Source organism: Lonchura striata, chromosome 16, assembly GCF_046129695.1.
Source record: "Lonchura striata isolate bLonStr1 chromosome 16, bLonStr1.mat, whole genome shotgun sequence".
Classification (NCBI taxonomy): domain Eukaryota; kingdom Metazoa; phylum Chordata; class Aves; order Passeriformes; family Estrildidae; genus Lonchura; species Lonchura striata.
In genome coordinates this window covers 14,461,737-14,481,984 of record NC_134618.1, presented here as the reverse complement: position 1 = coordinate 14,481,984, position 20,248 = coordinate 14,461,737, and the positions used below count along the sequence as shown (strand labels likewise).

The 20,248-nt window shown below is 57.6% G+C and overlaps 1 protein-coding gene across 1 annotated transcript; it reads left to right on the top strand.

The window, feature by feature from the left end:
* Positions 1–2,513: 2,513 nt before the first annotated feature.
* RADIL (Rap associating with DIL domain) lies at positions 2,514–20,076 on the top strand. The gene is made up of 14 exons (XM_021549451.2): positions 2,514–3,045; positions 8,414–8,709; positions 9,702–10,349; positions 10,518–10,555; positions 11,556–11,716; positions 12,311–12,423; positions 13,241–13,478; positions 13,945–14,117; positions 14,389–14,539; positions 14,833–15,023; positions 15,757–16,135; positions 16,215–16,354; positions 17,108–17,247; positions 17,823–20,076. Exons 1-14 carry the CDS (start codon positions 2,520–2,522, stop codon positions 17,926–17,928), a joined length of 3,300 nt encoding a protein of 1,099 aa, XP_021405126.2. The 5' UTR covers positions 2,514–2,519; the 3' UTR covers positions 17,929–20,076.
* The last annotated feature ends 172 nt before the right edge of the window (positions 20,077–20,248 follow it).

The following is a 20,248-nucleotide window of genomic DNA, read 5'->3' as shown; positions in this document are numbered from 1 at the left end:
CTGCTGGAAGGTGTGACACTCTTGCTGGCTTTGTCCCCAGGCAGCTGCGGGCAGCTGGAGCATAGTGGGGCTCAGTGGGATGGCACCTACCAGAGATTTCCTCCTCATACCAGAGATTTCCTCCTGGGGGGAGATGCTGGTGTCCAGCGTACCTGAGCTCATGGATGTGGGAGGAGCCCATTATCATCTTATCCTGTCCATTAGGGGGATTAAGACCGGGTGTGTTTTGTTGTCTCCAGGAGAAGGCTGTGATTTCTCAGGTCACCCAGACTGGTAAAATCACACCTGTGCTGCTCTAGATGCTGAAAATTGGGGTGACCAGGCTGGCGCCTCCTCCTCATCCAGGCTTCTGATTTTTTCCCGGTGAAACGTCTTTGCCCCTGAACTCTGTAGGAGCTGTGTTTGATAGAAAGAGCAGAAAAATAGCTGAGCTATAAATAACACATTCAAAACCAGGCAGGGACCTGCAAGAAGGGAGGATGGTGTCTCTGTGATGTGGGCTTGGAGGAAAGATTTTGCCACCAGCAGATGGTAAAAGGTTTCCCTTTGTGCTGGGGGTACTTCAGGGTGGAGGAGATTAAATCCACTAAACCAGTGATTTGATGACAAAGTCTTGTCTTTGCGTCCTTGATGACAAGGTCCTGCAGGGACTCTGGGGCAGTTTTCCTTCTGGTCAATGCTAATGAGGGCTGGCAGGGCCGTGCTGGAGGCCTGGGGCAGCTGTTCCTGAGCCTGACTGTCTGCCAGCGCCCTGACCTGCTCCCCAGGTCGGGGCTGCTGCGGCACTCCCAGGAGATGTCACACAGCAGACATCAAGGGATGTCCCCAGGGATGTCCCCAGTGGGAGCAGCAGCTCTGGGCTCAGCTGGAGGAGGAGGAGCAGCAGTGTGGGGGGAGCCAGAGCCCCAACTCCATCCCTGCCTCAGTTTCCCCACTTGCAAAGTGGGAGCAGGAGCAGCCTTACCTGAGCCAAATAAGTTGGGGTAAAGTTCTGGGGCAATGTAAAACACAAGGTCCTCAGCCCCTCTGTCCTGTGCCAGGATTCCTGTCCTTCAGCACACCAGGAGTCAGTGTTGGAACCAGCACACCGGGGAGAAGGACAAACCCCAGCATTTTCACAGTCTTTCCGGGGCTGGGAAAGGGGTGACTTTGGGATGCAGCAGCATTGCAGGATTACACAGCTCCCAGGCACATCCTTAACACCTGGTGCCTCAGTTTCCCCATCTGCAGCATTCCCTGGCTCTCTGGCTGTGGGATGGGGGGATGCACATCCTGCAGCAACCTTCCATGCACGGCTGGGAGGTGTTTCTGGGTTAGAAGGTGACCTCTTCCTTTAGCAGCAGGGAGGCTCTTTTTTTCCTGAATTAGATGGTGGTTTGGAGGCTGTCCAGGCCCGGCATCACTGCCTGATAGTGCTGAGTTTGCTCCAGGGCGTGGCTGCCCGAGCGAGCCAGGGCTGCAGCTGTGGCTCCTCACATGTGCCCGGCCAGGAACACCTGGATCACCCCAGCTGCTGCATCCAGGTGCTCTGATAGCTGTGGATGGGACATTTTGGGGTTCTTCTGTGTGTGCACGGAGTTCCTGCACGTTCTAGATCTGGAGGTGAGGGACTCCCCAGTTCTGTCCCAGCCAGGAACGCTCAGATTGCCTTTCCAGACCCCCCTGCCAGCAGGTCACAGTGTGGCTGTGGGTCACCAGCACCAGGAAATCACCAAGTGCTGGTGCAGCCAGGGTGGGATTTCAAAGCCATCTGCAGATGGTGACAGTGACATCGGGCAGGTGTGCTACCCACCTAAATCCAGAAGTGATTCGTGGTTCCCAGTCCACTCCAGTGGCAGCACTGGGAGCTGCCACACGGCCTTGGCCACATCTCCTCCAGTCGCTGCCCACTCAGGGCTGCCCTGAGCAGCCTTGCCAGCGATGCCACCCTGGACCTGAACGTCCTCCACAAACAAGCAACAGCCAAGAGATTTGCCAGAGTCAGGACATTTTTAGAAAGGCTAATTAAAGCCCATTTTCACTCTGTGCCTCTCGCTGAACAAAAGCATTTAGCAGTACCTCAGAGTGAGTGAATTTGCACTTGAGCTTTCTGTTTCACCTCTAAAAAATGGGATTGCTCCATAAACTCGTTAGTGAAAGTACCTCCTGATGCCTTGGCTGCTGACCAGGATGGGCCCCGCCAAGTCCCGCTGGGCTCTGCTGTCCTCACGCTGCATTTTGCCTGGGCAAGAGGGACCTCTTGATGGAGAAATATGGGGCCTCTCCAGGCTGTGTTTTCAGGGACAAATCCATCCACAGGTAACTGTGCTGGTGCCAAGGAGCTTGCCTAAGCTTTTGCACTGGTGTTTTGGGTTACACGAGGGAAATGCCCTCCCTTGATCCGTCACCTTGGAGGTGACAGCGGCTCCCCCGCGGCCACCTGCTCGCTGTCCCCTGCGGCACATCCAGCCTCCAAACCACTCACCTTGCCCTCCTTGCTCTTCCCTGCCCAGCTGTGCTTCGTGACCACCTCACGCACCATGTTTTACGGGCCGTCCTCCAGCATGGCCCCGCCGTCCAAGAGCCGGCTGAAGCGCCAGAGCCGCCTCTTCTCGCAGGTGCTGTACCGCACCCTGAGCTACAAGGACCGCAGCTGCGCCTCGCCGGCGGCCGCCGAGGACGACCCGGCCGAGCTCTCCACCCAGCTCTCGGCCCCTGGCATCCTGAAAATCTTCGGGGGCAACATCTGTGCGGGCACCAACTACAAGAGCGTGCTGGTGACGGGCAGCTCGGGCGCGCGGGAGCTGGTGAAGGAGGCCCTGGAGCGCTACGGGCTGAGCCAGCTCAGCGCCGGGCAGTTCGCGCTCTGCGATGTCATCGGCCGCTTCCAGGGCCCCGAGAAGCAGTGGCACACGGAGGGGCTGAGGGTCCTGGCTGACCACGAGAAGCCTCTGCTCATCCAGGACCTCTGGAAGCCCAGGGAGGGCTTCTCGCGCCGGCTGGAGCTGCGCAGGAGGGCGGAGGTGGAGGAGATGGCGGCCAGGGATGTGGACACCACCACTGCAGGTCAGAGCTGGGTGTGGGGCAGGGAGAGGGTTGGGGTGCACCCCCAAAAGCCCTCCCACAGTGGAGGATTTCACACGTGGTTTGGGTGCAGGGGGAGGGTGGCCACATTTTAGCTGCAAGGCTCCTGGGTTCAGGCAGCACTCGGCACTCTCCTGCATCAGTTTGGTATCTATTACGTCAAATATTTACCCCAGGCAGTTTAGGGGTTAATAACAAACCTGCCCATGGCTGGGGAGCAGCAGGCAAGAGCATCAGTGCTTCCTGCTGTTCCCATCAGTGAGCCAGCCCCATGGCATCCCCAGCTTGTGCCTTGCAAAGCACTGCCCTGCTCCCCCTGCATCCCCATCTCCCTCTGGGCATCCTCCAGGCCTGACACCCTGGGCAAATCGGCAGGAGCAATTAAGGAAAATGAAAAGCTAATGAAGAGAGAGCAATGTAGGGCAGGAGAGCCCCTGCAGCGGTGCCTGATGGAGGCCAGGGCTGGCAGGAGGAGATAAGTGCATCATTAGGAACCAGCAGGTTAATAAGTGACCCCAGCACACAGTAATGAAGCTTCCCTCCTCCCACCCTCAGATAAAAGCCCTGTGAGAATGAGGGCAGAAAGGTTTAAAATCAGATTTTTAGTTGCACAGTGTGCTTGCTGGGTCAGACCTGCTGACAGAGGGGTCTGGACCAGGCCCCAGAGATGTCAGCCACAGGGTTTTGCTGGGGCCCTGATGTTCCTCATGTGTGTTGGAAAGGGCTTTTACCATCAGAACTGAACTGGTGATGATGCAGGATTACTGTGTGCTTGGCAAAGAAGAGCCAAGTTTCTGTCCCACGTCAAGGGGGACACAGCTCCTCTCCCACCCATCCAACAAAGGCTGGAGAGAACCCTGGCATGAGTGAATCCAGCCATGGGCATCCTGGGGGAGAGCAGAGGCAGCTGGAGCCTGCCCAGCTGCACTTTTCAATTGGGATTTCACCTGGTGCTTGAGGAGACAGGGCTACCTCCATGCTCACCTTGGCTCCTCAGGGAGGGGATGCCACAGCTGCTCCCAGCTCATTGCATGTGGGACACAAACACGAAGAGGTGGCTCCTGCCAGAGCCTGGGCTGAGGAGGTGGATGCTCTGCTCTTCAGCTCTTCCTCCAGCCAGGACTAGAGAGATGTGAAGCACTTTGGGAGAGCAGCCACTCTAAAACAGCTTCTGTTGAAGAGAGGGAAGGCAAGGGCCACGTGGCTGCTCCCTGCAGGAGCCCAAGGTCACATCCAGTCAGCCTCAAATCCTCCCCCTCGGATGCAGAAAGCAACTTTCCTCCCCGTGAGCTGGTCCTGGGTGGGCTGGGGGCCGTGGGAGTGCCAGGCTCCCACACAGGCAGGGGAAGCAGCAGGGTCTGGGCTGCCCAGCACGGGAGCAGCACCCAGCTGGCCTGGGGCTGGCACCCTTGGGTCATTTCTGATGGAGGAGCAGCTCCTGACAGGATCCTGTGCTCTGGATCTGGACATAAGCCCGTTATGCTTTCGTTACACTTCATTTGTTTCAGCACTCCTGGGTGGGGCTGTGGAAATTCCCCATTTTTTAATCTTTGGGCATTTTCCATAGCTGACCAAGCTCTTCCAAGACAGAAGCTACACCCGCAGTCAGGCTGTCTGCTCTGCAGAGTGCACAGCCCATAGCTGTCTTACCTGGTAAAATCTCACTCCTGCAGCCCCTTCTTTTGGTGGCACCAGGGGCTCTGTCACCAGTCTCACCCTGTGCTGCTGTGGGGCTGGGATCACCCTTTCCCACCTCATCTACAAACTGCCAGGAGTCAATGTGAGTGACGCAGCCTGTGACCCAGCACCCCAAAAAGACACAAAACTCCTGGTGTAGGGGGTACTGACCATGAGTGCCCTCCACCAGGGTCACCCTTGTCACCAGGCTCAGACTGGCAGAGGTCCCCTTGCTGAGCAGCAGCTGCCTGCCCAGGGTGGTGAGGCACTGATGTGGAAAACACAACATCTGTGCCAAAACAAAGGGACTTCAGGCTTGCAGTTCCCTCCGAGAAAAGCAGAGGGATGCTGAAATCATCCCCAGGGTAATACCTGCAGGCCCTTCCCCACACAGGGCATTGCTGGAACAGCAGGACTGGGACCACTGGGGTCATGCAGGTGCATCACTGGCTGAGGGAAAGGCTCCACATCCATCCATGACCTGTTAGCAAATAGCTTAAGAGTTTTATCTGCTCACTTACCCATTATCCTAATTAGTTTATTAGCTGCTTCCCACTGGGGAAGACAGTGCTGGCTCCTCATGCCACTAATTAGCAGCACAGGTGGAGCCTCTCTGCAGCAAATGAAGCAGCCCCTCTCTCCCTGCTACCCCCAGCCCTGCTCCTTTTGGGCAGCACAGAGGCAGCAGTCATGGAGATGCGGGGAAAACACCCACAAACTGGAGGGTGCTGGAGGGAGGTGCAGCACTTGGCATCTCAGTGGCATTCATTTTCCAAAATACCCCCATTTTGTACCAGGTCCTGTCCTGACTGGAGCTTTCCCAAGAGGCTGGAGGCTGAAGTGCACACACAGCTCCAGAAATTTGGGATTTAAGCCCATTATTCTAAAAGATGCTCTGGCAAGTGCCTTTGAGGATCTGGCTTTGATATACCTTAGCACAACTGCATCCAGGGAAGATTCCCTGCAGAGTCTGCAGAGCAATTACATTAGGAAGGACTAGCCTGGTCTTAGTCCCTGTTGGGTATGTTCAAAGCATTTCTTCTTTCCTGGGGCCCATGGAGTTATTTGTTGATTTATTTCTCAGCCAGGAAAAGCGAACCTCTTTCCTCAGCTGAAAAAGAGGCAGATCCCAGCCAAGATCCCAGGCACCACAACTAAAAGTCTTTCCCCTGGGTTGCAGGATGGGTTTAGAGGCAGCAGCTTGGTGGGGTCTGGTGGATGCTGCCCAAGGGGTGCCCAGCTCTCTCCTAAGGGTGCCATCCAGCCCTGTGTTAGGATCTGATTAGTGAGAGATGCCTCTGCCTGAACTGAGGTGCAAACGAGACAAATGCTGAGTAAATAATACAGATTTTATTAGCAATCAATGTGAGGTAGAGAGAAAGAAAGAAAGAGAAAAGAGGGAGGACAGAGACAGAACTCTTGTTTTGAGCTGGTGGATTCTTGGGCTGGTGGTTGTGAATCTCCCCCTGCCACAATTGCCTCTCATCCAGTCAGAGCTGATTCAGCACAGTTGCTGAGTTGCTTCTATTAGTTTCTTCCTTATCTTGGGAGTTCTGCCAAGTGTCCTCGTGGCCTGTAAATTCTGTATTCTTTGTGCCCACTATCAGTGGTACATCCTTTTTCCCAAGCCTTGTCAGCTCCCTAGGCCTGACATCATTGGAGCTTGTCCAGCCCTAAACTTTAACAAGGCCTAACGCCCCGACAGCAGTACCTCCTTTCTGCACTCCAAGTCCTGGCTATCCAGGGAGGAATGTAATATTTGGGGATGCTCTTTAACTCCTCACATGCTGTTCCCATCCCAGTCTCCATGTGGATTCAGCAGCCACTGGCTCTGCCCTGGTCATGCTGCACTGGAGATGTTCAGACTGAGTTTTGGGTGGGATAACCTGCACATGCTTGGGAGCAGAAAACAGTACCAAAGGATGAAAAAAACCTAACCTAGTTTTATGGAGGGACTTTGTTATGCTCAGGAAAAGAGCTGTGTTTATCTTTCCAGCACAGCCCTGGGGTTAGTGGGAACCAGTGACGAGGGCTCTATCTACAGTGAAAAAGCAGCTTTTTCCTACACAAAATAAATACAGAAGCTTCCTTTCCCCTCGATAAGGGGCTGGTGATGGCCTGTCTCTGCAGGCAGTGGGACCCCTGCTCTGTCCCCCTGAGCTGCAGCAGCAGCTGCTCCCCAGGATCCAGCCCCACTCCTCCCACGGGCTGCTCTGGGGTCTGCACTGCCCCAGCCATCCTTCATCCCTCTGGCCCATTTCCATGATGTGGGCTGGGGACAGGCTCCTGGGGGGAGCTGAGGTGACACGTTTGGGGTGGCCTTTGGCATCCCCAGCAGCGTGGCTTGTGTGGGCTCGTTGTCACATCCGCGCCGTGGCCGGGATGGGGACGGCAGCGGGGCCGATTGCCTTTTTAAGAAGGACACAGGGCACAGGACTGCTTGGGGTGGCTTGACTGTGCCTTGCCCTAATCCCAAGGCATGTAAACAGCAGGGGCTATTTTCTCCCTGTCCCACCCCCCTCCCCATCTCCATCTCTTTGATTTTCCCAGCAAAGGAGCGCTCCATTTAAAACAAACAAACAAAAAAATGTATTTCAGAACCAGCAGCCCATTCCTCACCAAATAAGGCAGATGATTTATTTTTTTGGGTCTGAGATTGTGAGTGTCCCTTTAAGCAGCCCTGGGCACCAGGCTCTCTGCTTTGCCGTCCCCAAATCCCGCCGGCTGTCCCCAAATCTCGCTGTCCAAAGCCTGCTCCCTGCTCGGCCGAGCCAGGAGCAGGGCTCTGGCTCTGGTGCTGCACCGACAACGCTGCACTGCTGCTCCTGCAAGCAAATCCTTTAGGGTTTTTTCCCCTCTCTTCATCCTCCCGAATGCCAGTGACCTGCTCCCAGGAGGCTGCCCAGCTGAGGTACGAGCATCACCCCTCGGTCACAGAACTTTCTGTTTCTCCTGCAGAGCCCAAGCCGCGCTTGCAGCACGGAGGGACCCGCCAGGACCCCCCCGGCTCTGGGGGTGCCATGTGAGGGGCTGCTTTTGCAAGCTCAGCCAGGCCTGTTTATTCACTCCAGCTCCTGTTTGTCTCACAGACAGACAGCTCTGCTCGAATTGATGCTTGGGAGAAGTTAATTACAGCTTGTTCCTGCTGCAGCTGGGCTCCACTGCAGCTCCCATGTCTGGCTGATGCTCTGGGGAATTGGGGGGGGTCCTTGTGGTCCCCACTTGCTGCTGGTGACTGAGTGCCAAAGGGCTGAGAGCCGAATCTGGGCTCTTTTTTTTTTTTTTTTTTCTTTTTAGCAAAGATTGAGTGAAATTTCTTTTTAGCAGGGATTTCCTCTCCCCCAGCCCTGCAGCGTGGCCGGGGCAGATAGGCGATACTATGGACCGGCTGCTCTCCATTCAGTGAGGTTTGGGGGCCAGGGAAGGCTGGGACACCCCCTTTTTAGCGGTGGCATTAGGACACTCAACTCTCCGCGTCGGTGTCTTGGCGTCACCTTTCGGGGAGGGCAAAGGACGGGGGACATCCAGGCGGGGTGGGTGCGCAGCGCCGGGCGGGCTCCAGCTGCTCCATCCCCGCTGCGAGCCGCAGCATCCCTCCGGCCGCGGGGTGCCGCGGTGCTCGGGGGGCCGCAGGGGCTGAACGCCGCTGTGTCTCCCCCCCAAATCCCCGCAGGCATCAACGCCCAAGCGCGGAAGCTGCAGCGGCACCGGGCGCGGGGGGCCCGGCGGGCGGCGGGGGCTGAGCGGCGCGGGCCGCCCCCGGCCCTGCGGCGCAGCCTCAGCGAGACCAGCCTGGGGACCCCGGCACGGCGGGCAGGGAGCGGCGCCGGCAGCGGGGCCCGGCTCCAGCGGCACTGCTCCACCCTGCCCGGCAGCCCGGCGGCGGCGCGGAGCGGCGGCGGCAGCATGCGGTACTCCCTCTACCAGTCCCCGCACCTCCTGCTCCTGCAGGGCTACAGCCAGCAGCATGTAAGCACCGCGCCGCCTCCTGCGCACCCACCCCGCTTCCCTCCCACCCCACGAAGCCCCCCGGAGTGGGGCTGCTTGCATGGCCGGAGCTGCTGGGCTCGAGGGAGGTGGTGGTGGCGGTGGCGAGGATGAGCATCCTTTAGGAAACGGGCTTGGGACTTGCAGCCTTGTCCTCAAGTCTGTCCCCAGCCTGTCCCCAAGTACGGGGAACACGGAGGCAGGAGCCGTGGCCACCTGCAATGCCCCAGAGGGATGCAAGGTGATCCCCGGGCAGCATCCCTAGGGAGCCCTAGTCCGGCGGGTGGTGGCTGAGCTGCCCCGTCCCTTGTCCAGCTGCTTCCTCAGTGGCAGATGGAATCAGAGGCTGCAAGGAGAGCAGCGCGACTGCGGGAGACACTTGGAGAACTGCAAAGGACGGGGTCGGCTCTTGCAGTTAATGGCTACTTTGTGCCCGTTGAGCATCCAGCTGTTCCAAGTTTTTGGCAGGGTGACACTGGCATTGCAGCCATCCCGTTAGTGCTGCTGGGGAAACTGAGGCACGAGGTGGTCTCCTGAGCTACCTCGGGGTGTGTGGGCAAGCTGCAGGGAAAGGCAGGGCCAGGGGTGGATGCTCTGGCCAGGGTCCCACTGTCGCCCTGGGCAGGGAGTGCAGGCATCGCTGCAGTCTAGGGGGAGAAGGTGGGAAGGAAAAGCAGCTGCAGAAGGGATGAGGTGGAGAGGTGGAAGGAGGGCTCCTTCTGTCCAAAGCAGCCCCATTTACTGCATGCCCAAAGTCATTGCACCCATTTATTGCCGTGCCCAGAGCAGGGATTGCTGTTGTCCTGCTTGGCAGCGAGGAGAGTAAAAAAAAAAAAAAAATGTTTTTGCCATGCAAATGTGCGTGGGGGACAGCTGGGGACAGCTGGGGACAGGCTGCAGCACTCACTGCATGGCAGGGAGCAGGGTCCCTTCTCCCCCCTCCCCGGTTCATGCTGCGTCTCCTCGCTTGGCAGGACAGCTTGGTGTACCTGCTGAACCGCGAGCAGCACACGGTGGGCCAGAGGACACAGGCGAGCAAGCCCAGCATCAGCCTGTCCGCCCCCGACATCCTGCCCCTGCACTGCACCATCAGGAAGCTCCGGCCTTCCCGGCACCGCTCGGAGGAGAGGCTGGTGCTGGAGCCCATCGCCGGCGCCGGCGTCTCCGTCAACTTCGCCGAGGTGGCCCGGACCGTGGTGCTGCGCCACGGGGACCTGCTGTCCCTCGGCCTCTACTACCTGCTCCTCTACAAGGACCCCATGAAGGCGCAGCCGCTGCCGGCGCAGACGCTGCTGAGGCTGCGAGCCCTGCACCCCGAGGGTCCCCATGTGTGCGGGGCGTGTGGCAGCCTGCTGAGGGAGAAGGACAAAAAGCGGGGCCCGTCGCCCGCCGGTGGCCCCAGGACGCCCCGCAGGAAGCTGCAGCTGGAGTTCGAGCCGGCGGCCGAGGATGTGCTCCTGCGGCGCATCATGACCCTGATCGAGCCCGGCGGGGACGACCACAAGCTGACCCCTGCCTTCCTGCTCTGCCTCTGCATCCAGCACTCGGCCACCAACTTCGAGCCAGGAGACTTCGGGCAGCTGCTGCTCAAAGCGGCCAGAATGATCCAGAGGACGGTGTGGGTCAGTCAGCGGTGGGATGGGGTGTTTGTGGGGTGGGGGTTTTGCTCAAGCTCTCCCTGGGGGCTCCTCAGCCTGGTCTCTGGGGGCAGCGTGTGCTGATGGGGGTGATGCTCGTGCCACCCCATCCCACGGGTTTTCACTGTGCTTTCCCCTTCTCTCCCTGCCCAGGAGCGGACACGGGAGCTGGCTGAAAAGCAATCCCAGCAGTAAGTGTGACCCTCCTTGTTTTACCTCAAAAAACGGAGAGAATTCAAACTGGTTCTTCCTCCAGGAGTGAGGGAAGTCCGTGGCTGTCAGCCAGTGGTGCATGATGAGTTTTCCTGCTGAATCCCACACATTCTGCTCTCTGATCCTTTAACCACAATGCCTTCACACAATGAGTGGGTTTGGAAAAGCTCAGGATGGAATAGGACCTGTAGCAGCTCTGGGGGTTTCTCTGATCCAACACCTGGCCAAGGCTTTGCACTTGTGGCTTCAGCCCTGATGATACAGTAGGAATGTCCCTTATGCATGAGCCTGACCTTCCTCAGGCTGCAGATCCCTCAGTGGAGCCGAGATGGAGCTGGTATTGCATGTGTGCATCCAAGGGTGGTGGCACAGGGTGTCCCAGTGCTGGGAGCACCATTCTGGGACAACCACAGTGGTGCAAGGAGCTGTCTTCCCAGCCATATCCAGAATCCCGTCTCTAAACCAGTATCTGGAGAAATGGTGCTTGCTGTGAGCTCTCCTTTAGGATGAACTTCAAGGATGCTTCCCAGCCCCTTCCTATAGCAGGAAAAAGCAGTTTAGCAGTTGAGAAATCACCCAGATGCTTTTTGTCTTATTTTTGAACAGCCCAGGGCAGGTGAGCTGGGTTTAACTGTCCAGGGCTGGCAGGAGCAGCACGTACCTCTGGGGAAGGGCTGCTCTTCATGAATATTTAGTGCAGTTCATCTCTATTAGGGGAAGTCTCTCCCAAAAGTGGCACCCCACAAGGGCCAGGTGGCTGTAATCAGCCTGGTCCCCACAGGGTCCCCTTTACCACCCCACAGAGCAGAAACCATGGAATTTTTCCTTGTAAAAGATCTTTCTAAGGGGAGTGCTGGGCTTGGGAGTGGGGGGATATGAAAGCCCTCTGGCATTGCCCCAGGCTGGCTGTTTTCTCCCCAAAGGCCTGAGTGGGGATGCCGAGGGGCAGAAGGTGTAACACCTGCTGTGTCTCCCCAGCCAGGACCCTGCCACCCTGTCCCGCTTCACCATCACAGACCTTCTCCCAGACCTGCAGCACATCATCTTCTGGATGGCCAATGCCATCGAGATCCTCTACTTTGTCCAGCAGAAATCACCCACCTACATTCAGAGCATGGAGGAAGAGCTGGACATCAAAGGTAAGTGTGGATGCAGCATCCTGCCTGTTTTCCCACGTGGAGCAGCTCTGCTCTGCTCATCCCCAGACACAGGTGGTGGTCAGTGCCCTCAAGATGCTCCATTAACCCTCCATAATCCTCAGCAGCAGGGACATCTCTGCTGTGGGCTGGGGAAATCTGTGGGAGGAGCAGCCTCACCTCCTGCCAGCTCCAGAACCAGGTTGTGTTGTGTTCACACACATCCCCTGCCACCACAGCAGCTCGTGGTTAATGCCCTGGGGGGCTTTCAGCAGCCTGGATTTGCAGGTAGCCCTGCAGAACTGCTCACTGGTGAGCCTGTGTTAATGCCAACAAAAGAAAAAAAAAATAAATTGAAAGGTATTAAACCAGCCTCAGGAACTTTCTGGTCTAATGCAAAAGGTTAAAATCTTCTTAGGCCAGGCAGGAGCTGCCAGCAGTGATGGGAGTGTGGGGGATGGCAGGTGGGAGGCCACAGGAGCCTCTTTGCTGTGTTAAGGAATTCTGTGGGGATGATACAAACCTGGAAATCCTAATAACCCACACCCTGGGGGTTTGGGGGTGTGGGTTTGCTCTGCCATCCTCTCCTCCCTGCAGGCTCCAAGGAGTCTCTGTTCTCCTCGACCATCACGGCCAGCGAGGAGGCGATGACGGTGCTGGAGGAGGTGATCATGTACACCTTCCAGCAGTGTGTCTACTACATCTCCAAGGTACAGCGTCACACGGGGCCAGCAGAGCATCCCAGGGCTGTGCAGGAGGAGGTTTTTGGTTTTTTTTTTTTTTTAAGCTTTTCCTCCTTGGCAGTTGCACCACGCTGAGGTGTTTTCCTTCGGGCTGAAGTTCCCCGATTTTTGGTCGCAGCCCAGGCAAAGTATTGAATTACTGCGGCGTGTTTCCTTGTCTGCAGTGCAGCGGCTCGGGGGAGGTGTTTGGGGAGGGCTGCTTGGCTCGGGCCGGTGTGGAAGAATGGTGTGATTCAGGGCGTGATGGAAAGGGGCCCCTGGCCCGCGGGAGCCGGGCGGCCAAGGGAACAGAGCAGCAGTGTGAGGCACAGAAAGGCTGCCCTGTGCAGGACACCGGCACCCGGAGCAGCGCCTTCCACCCCTGTGCCTTCCACCCCTGTGCCCTCCCCTTCCCTTTGCCCTGGAAGAAGTGAGTGCAAAGCGCTCTGCTCTCCTATTTAAGCAATATGGAAAATCATCCCCATCCATCCTGAATTTTCTTTCGCCCTCGTACCCAGCTGATTGGTTGCTGCCCTGCTCACATCAGGTTTTGCAGATTTTAGCTGGTGTCACACACCATCTTCCAACTGCTAAAAGTGACCAACGTGTTAATTTTAATATTTTTTTAAACTTTTGCACTACACTGGAGCCCATGGAGGCAGGGGGTGAATAAGAGCTGCCTCTTGCTGGAGCAGCACCGGTGGGTTTGCTTGGCTTATGGAGGTGAAGGAAAGGCTTGGCTGGTGCAAAAATAGAAAAACCCCAACAAACTGAGTCTGCTGTGAACTTGCTGCTCTCCCTGCAGTGTCTGTACGTGTCACTCCCTGCCCTGCTGGAGTGCAACCCCTTCCAGATCGAGTGCCGGGAGAGCTGGCGGGGGACCCCGCCTCTGCCCGAGGAGCTCCACAGGGTCGTGCTCATCTACCAGGCTGTGCTGGACCTGCTCCAGCAGTATGAAGTGCACCCCGAGATCACCTCCCAGATGTTCGCCTACCTCTTCTTCTTCTCCAACACCCTGCTCTTCAACCAGCTCCTGGAGAAGGGTCAGTCCTCCTTGAACTGGGAAACACAGAGGGGACTGAGTTATTGGGATGCCCTCCAGTCCATCCCTGTGCCACCTTAAGGGGTACAGCAAGGAGAGGGCTGGAGATGGGCAGGTTTCAGCATAGCTACAGGCAGGCCAAGCACAGACCCAGCTGCTGCCTCCTGAGTCCCCATTCCCAGGAGAGGCTAAACCCCACAAGGATCCCATCCCATTCCATTGCCCCTTGGAGCCTGAGCAGAGAAGGCTGAGGGCTGTTAATAGGGGCAGCTCATTAATAAACTACAGCAGCCTGAGGTGCTCATTAGCCCTCATTAACACAGCTGCCCCCTTGTAAGTGCCAAGCAAGGTCCAGCCACCACCAGGAATTACAGCCACAGGATGCTGGGGACATTAACCTGATGTAGGGGCTGGGGGACAAGAGGGGCTGTTCCCTGATGTGGCTGATGGATGCTTTGCCTCCTCAGGCTCCTCTCTGGGCTGCTTCCACTGGTCTCAGGGGGTGAAGCTGCGGGCCAGCGTGCGGCTGCTCCTGGAATGGCTGCACGGCGCCGGCTTCGAGCAGCTCGCCCAGCAGTTCTTCGCCAAACTGGCCAGCGTGGCCAACCTGCTGGCCATGCCCGGCTCCCAGCTGGTGCAGGTGAGGGGTGCCCAGCCCAGGGCTCGTGGTATTGGGATAGGCATGGGCAGGAGAGCGCTTGCTCAGTGTCCTGGGGAGTTCCTACACTGATGTGTCCCATTTGCAAGCTGCTCTTTCTCAGGGTCCCTGGGTGGGCAGTACCCAGGAGAGGATGTTCTGGTTCTCTCCATCTTGCCCAACATCTCCCTCCTGTGCCCCCTGCAAGCTCCTGCTCCTCAGAGGAAGCAGTTTCTCACCTCTGCCTTGTGCCTCCTGCTGTCTCCTCACACAGATGACCTGGCCATCCCTGCGAGCCGAGTTCCCAGTGCTGAGCCCTGCGCAGCTGCACCGGGTGCTGAACCAGTGCCAGGCAGTGATGGACGTGGGCTGCATCTCAGCCTGGCAGCCCAGTGAGGAGGAGAGCCCGGCCACCTTCCAGCCTGGTGAGTCCTGCTCGGCCTACTCCAGTCACAAACCAAGCAGGTCATTCCCTTCCCCTTCCTGGGTGTCCTGTAGTACCTTCAGCAATTGGTAATAACCACAGCCCCAAAATTCAAATATTGCAAAGGATGTAAAGTGCATGAGGCTTTTTTTGCTGTCCCAAGTGAGGGATGCTGCTGGTTCAAGTTTACTAAATCCCTGATCCCAGCTGGGAGACTGCACGTGGTTGAGAGCAGAGGAGGCGTAACTGGGGTGCAGCCTGAGCCAGTGCTCACTCCATCCCTCTGCTTTTCAGATGAGGTGCTGGAGTCCTTTGACAACCACCCACCCATCATCCTGCCCAGCGGGGGCTTCAAAGTGGACCTGGAGGTGGAGACGTTGGATGACAACATCTACAGACACCTCCTTTACATCCGCCACTTCCTCTGGAGCCTGCAGAGCAGGAGCCCCCACACCAGCGACGGGCTGGGCTCAGCACTCCCAAAGGTAGCCTGTATCCCACAGGGGGTTGTTCCTCTCCAGGGTGGGCAGGAGGGTCTTGGGTCCTTCTGCAGACCCCTCCAAGCCCAGTGCCAAGGGCTTGCTGCCCTTGCCTGCAGCCTGGAGCTGTGGCAGTGCCCTCATGGAGAGCTTCTGGAGGGATTAGTGCTGCTAATCCCCCAGTATGGGGGGCACAGGAAGCTGAGCTTGAAGGACAGGATCTTCCCAGCAATCTCGTTAGGGAGGGAGGGGAGATGTCTGTGGGCAGTGCTCCTTTTCTCCCTGTGTGTTCCCTGTCTTCCCTGAGCTGCACCCTGCCCGTCCCCAGCAGCCAGGCTTGCACAAAAGCACTAATTAGCTAATGCCTGTAAAGCACAGGGAGGGTGGTACGTGCTGTGGGCGCTAAGCTCAGCTGCCATGTGGAAGGTGGCCCTCCAGCAGGTCCCCTTCTCCTCTCCCATCCTGTCCCCATTCCCTGCAGCACTCACGGGAATGTCCCCCCAGCAGGGACATGACCAGGAGTCCCCTCCTGACTGGTTGTAAACACCCCCAGCACAGCCCTGGCCACCAAACTGGGCTGTGGGAGCTGTGCTGGGAAGCCAGGACAAGCCTGGCATCGTCTGAATTGTCAAGGCTTTGAGTGTGTGTGGCAGCCAGGAAAGCAACAGTGTGGTGGGGGTCCAGGTAGGGAGTGAAAATCACACGCGGCGGGTCCCACAGCATTTTCCTCCTTCTTAAGAAAGAGGCATGCCCGACGCCGGAGGTGCTGGAGGTGAGCGAGGGGGGCAGCACCATTGCCCAGGAGGATTATTGCTCCCCGGGGGGCTGTGCCGAGCCAGAAGGGAACCCCCAGCTCTGCCTGGCCACCAGCACCCGCCCCTGCGAGCCCCCCGCCAGCGAGCCCCAGCTCCAGGAGAAGCTCCAGCAGCTGCAGCTGGGCAGGAGCCCGGTCCCCAAGGGTGGCACGGTGCCCCCAGACCCCTCCTGCCTGCTGACACCACCCACCACCCCCCTGAACTTCGACTGCGGGAGCCCGGAGTCCCCGCAGGGCACCGGCAAAGGGCTGCAGGACGCCCGGAGGAACGGGATGAGCGGCACCAAAGGCAGCACCCCCGAAGGTACCGAGAGCTGGCGCTGCCCGGGGCTGTGGGGCTGGGCTCGGGCAGTGCCAGAGCCATAAGCTGCTCTCTCTGCCAGGCTGCTCGCCGACCCCCTACGACTACCCCACGCCGGAGTCGTCCAGCCGCAGCTCTGCCACCGACGACTTCTGCTACGTCTTCGTGGTGGAGCTGGAGAGGGGCCCCATCGGGCTGGGGATGGGGCTGATCGACGGCGTGGTGAGTTCTCAGCTGATGCCCTCACACAGCTGGAGTGGCACGTGTGAAATGTGGTTTATACCCCAAGAAAAGCCAGCAAAGAAGCTGATGCCTTCCCATGGGAGCTAGGCTGCTTCTCCTGGGGATGAGGAGGCACTGAGGGATCTCTCAGTGGATCTCTACTCGTAGGTCACCATGCCGTACATGCAAAGTGCACAGCTGTCCTGCAGCTGGGAAGAGAAAACAGGCTCAGCTCTTGTGGAAGGAAAATGACTCAGCCGAGGTCTTTCCTCCACCCTTCAGCGGTGGCAGGAGGAGCAGGGAGGCTCACAGGGTGTCAAAACAGCTCCTCCTTTGCATAAGGAGGAATCTGGCATTGTGGGGTGGATCATCCTTTTAAATGGCCTTTTACAGCTGTGCTGTTGGTCAGTAGGAAACAGAGCATCACTGAGCCCTGGGACAGCATGAGCAGAACTCCCATCCCAACATGGCTGCAGGCTAACAATGCTTTACTCTTAATTAAATTGCACAAGAGCAGATTGCCCCCACCTTTCCTTTCTGTGTATAAATTGATATAAAACTAAAGGACTGCATTTCCTTCCTGTTACTGTTAGCACCATCCCCATCATGTTCCCAAACATCTCCATGGTCCCACTTGCCCTCGGGCTTGGTTGTGAGCCCTGAGGGAGAGTTACCCTTCCTGGGGAGCTAGGCCCTTTGGGAACACAAGTCTTTGCATCCCTTTTTTCACTCACCGCCTTCCCCTGCCCACAGCACACCCCTCTGTGCTCCCCGGGGATCTACATCCGCACCCTGATCGAGGACAGCCCCGCGGCCGCCGACGGCAGGCTCTCCATCGGGGACCGCATCCTGGCTGTCAACGGCACCAGCCTCATTGGGGCAGACTACCAGAGGTGAGTCTCACCTCAGCAGAGGGCCTGGGCTGCTACCAGCCCTGGAGGAGTTCCTGTCAGGTCCAGGTTTCCGGCTGTTCTGCTCCAAGAGTGCTGCAGTGCTGAGGATGCTGCGGTATCAGCGAGCTGCAGGGAGAGCAGGGACCTGCACAGGACATCAGAGAGGGGGGAAGGCTGTGGGTTTGGAAGAGGGATTATGGAGCAACAACTGGGGAGCATAAATGAGAAATAAACGAGTGCTCCAGATGTGGGCCTCAGCAATGCAGAGCTGCTGCAGCCCCATCCCACCCCAGGTTTCCTCTTGAAGGTGATGGGATGGGGCAGCTCAGAGGCAGAGCCCAGGTGCCCATAGCACAGGGCAGCTTTGGGCTTGTTTGCCCTTGTCCTGGCACCACTAACCTGGAGGCCAAGCCCTCCACAAAGCTACAGGCAGGAGAGAAACAGCCCCTGCTTGTAGCCCTGAGCAGCACAGGTGATGGTACCAGGGGGGTGTTTTGTGACTTGACAGGCTCCTGAGGGGCTGCCAGCCCGAGGGAGCCAGAACTCACCTCTGTCCCTGTTGCTGCTCCCTGCAGTGCTGTGGACCTCATCCGCTCCGGAGGGAAAAAGCTGCGGTTTCTGGTTGCCAAGTCAGACATTGAAATAGCCAAAAAGATCAGTTCCAGCTCCTCTTCCTCTTAGTCCTTGTGGTACAAGGATCCCGCAGCAGCTTGTGGCTACAGCTCTGGTTAAGGCTGACCTCAGGGAGCCTGGAGTGCAAGAGGGAGGACCAGGACTCCACAACAGCCCTCGATGTGCTTTTGGACACTTTGCCCCTGCACTGCAGCAGATGAAAGGACATGCAAGGATGGTGCATGCTTCTCCCACTGCACTGCCTGGGAGCATCATTCCTGATCCATTGCCCAGCCTCACCTTATACCCAGTGTCGTCCTTCTCAGGAGCTTTCCTGTTCCTTTGTCCCCTCTGGCAGGGGGAGGGAAGGGAATGCTCCCACCATGAGGATGTGTAGGCAGGCTCCTCTGTTCCTTTAGGCTGGCAACCCTGTGTAATATTTTATGCTGGCAGGCAGAAGGCTTGAAATACCTTTGGGTTTTGAAGAGAACATGTGAGGCAGGCCTGGACTTCACTGTGGCCACCTGAGGTGCTGGCACATCAGTCTGGAGAAGTGTGCCCAACTCTGAGGGTGGTGAAGGCAGCACAAGCACCCAGGAGTGCATCGCCAGGAGTTAATTCCCCTGATGGAATTATACACTAGCTCAGGTGCCTTTCTGCTGCTGGGCTACAGCCCTGCCTCAGGATGGGAAGCAGCTGCAGCGAAGGGCTGACACCACCAGCAGTTCCTGTGAGTCCTGGGGAGAGCTCCCTGCAGAGGAGGACTCCCTTGCCCTTGCTCTGCAGATTCACTGCCCGGCTCTGGCACCACGATCGTGGCTGAGGGCTGCCAGGACTGACAGCACAATGTTCCCACAGAGGATTGGTGCCACCAGGAAGCTGAGTGAGCCCAGCAGCACTCGGCACTGCCACCAGCCCAGGCAGACAAGTGACAGCTCAGCACCACGTCCTGCTCCCCCAGCTTTGCCTCATTGCAAGGCCACCCTGATTTGTGCCCTGCTTGGAGCATCTCCCGGGTGTGTGCTGCTGAAATGCCGGCAGGTGAGGATGGACAGCAGAGACTCCCTTTGGGATGACACTTGTGAATACCCCAGGAACTGCTCTGCTACCGACCCCGGCCTCAGCTCAGCCGGGGGTTCAGCTCCATCGTGTGGCTGCCCGGGTCCCAGCACACCCGGCCTCCTGCCGCCGCCTCCTCCCTCTGCTTTTAGCACCATTAACGGGATAAACCCGACCTCATTTCCACATATAGACAGATACTGAGACCTACTTTAGCCGAACCCTATTAAAACAGCCTGCAGCAAAGCCCTCCGGCACACCCTGCACGGTCCAGGCTCTGGCAGGGGATCAGATACTCACATGGCATCTCACAACAACAGTGCTCGGAGGATTGTGATGCCAAAACAGGGCTGGCTTTAATTACACCTCACTGCTGCAGTTTTGGTTCCTGAGCTTAGTCTTGCACGTCGCAGGAGAGAGATGTCAGAACTCCATGCATGGGAAATGCTCCACTACTGGATTTCAGTGCAGCCTGGATTGCTTTTCTAGGCAAGATGGACCAGGCACCTTCTCTGAGACATGAGTGCCTTGCTGCTCTGCTAGGCCACGCTCACAGCCCTGGCCTTGGGTGCATCCGGGGACTGGGGCATCCTCCTGCCACTGACTCAGCTCTACCAGGCAGGTGAGCAAAGGCTCAGAGCTTCTGGTGATTCACTTCACTTTCAATCAAGTAGGTATGCTGGCCTGTCATCCTCCACAGAACTTGGAATGGGCTGCCTAAAGCCTCTGGGCAAACTGCATGCACTCCTTACTCCCCTCTGCCCCGGAGCCAGGGCTTGGGGTGAGGCTTGGTTTGCACTAGACAGTGCTGAAGCTGCATCCTGGCACGTTCCAGCAGTACCAGTGCAACTCACTGAGCACCCCTGGAGCTGGAAAACAGCCCCAGAGCTGTGTGTCACTCACGGTGCAGTCAGGTATTGAAACAGACTGTAAATAAACCCTGTATTTACTAGTGTGCATGAGGGCTGGCTTCTCCCAGGAGGAGCAGTGGGATGGATTGAGTTCCCTGTGTGTTAATATGTACAGCTGAGATGTGTATAAAGCTCTGGTGCAGATACTGAGCACAGCATGGCGCCTGTCGGACACGGTGGATGTTAAGAAATGCTCTGTGTCAACAATAAACTGGATCAATAAAACTCTCGAAGCCCTGCTCTGGCAGCTGTCTCTTGGATCTCTCCGTGTTCACTCCAGTGGTGAGACACAAGAGCAGGGAGGGCTCCCAGATGTGCTGGAGTCAGTCCTGCTTCCTCCAGCTCACACAGGCCTTTGCCTGATCTGCTGCAAAGAGAGGCAAGAGAAGCAGCACGTGCAGGTGTAGAGCAAAGGGGAG

Bases quoted from the DNA above. Each gene is read 5' to 3' on its own strand.
- RADIL (XM_021549451.2), top strand. From the start codon at position 2,520: ATGTTTTACGGGCCGTCCTCCAGCATGGCCCCGCCGTCCAAGAGCCGG. The intron at 13,479-13,944 runs GTCAGTCCTCCT...TTGCCTCCTCAG, and splicing joins CAACCAGCTCCTGGAGAAGG to GCTCCTCTCTGGGCTGCTTC. The intron at 16,355-17,107 runs GTGAGTTCTCAG...CCCTGCCCACAG, and splicing joins TGGGGCTGATCGACGGCGTG to CACACCCCTCTGTGCTCCCC.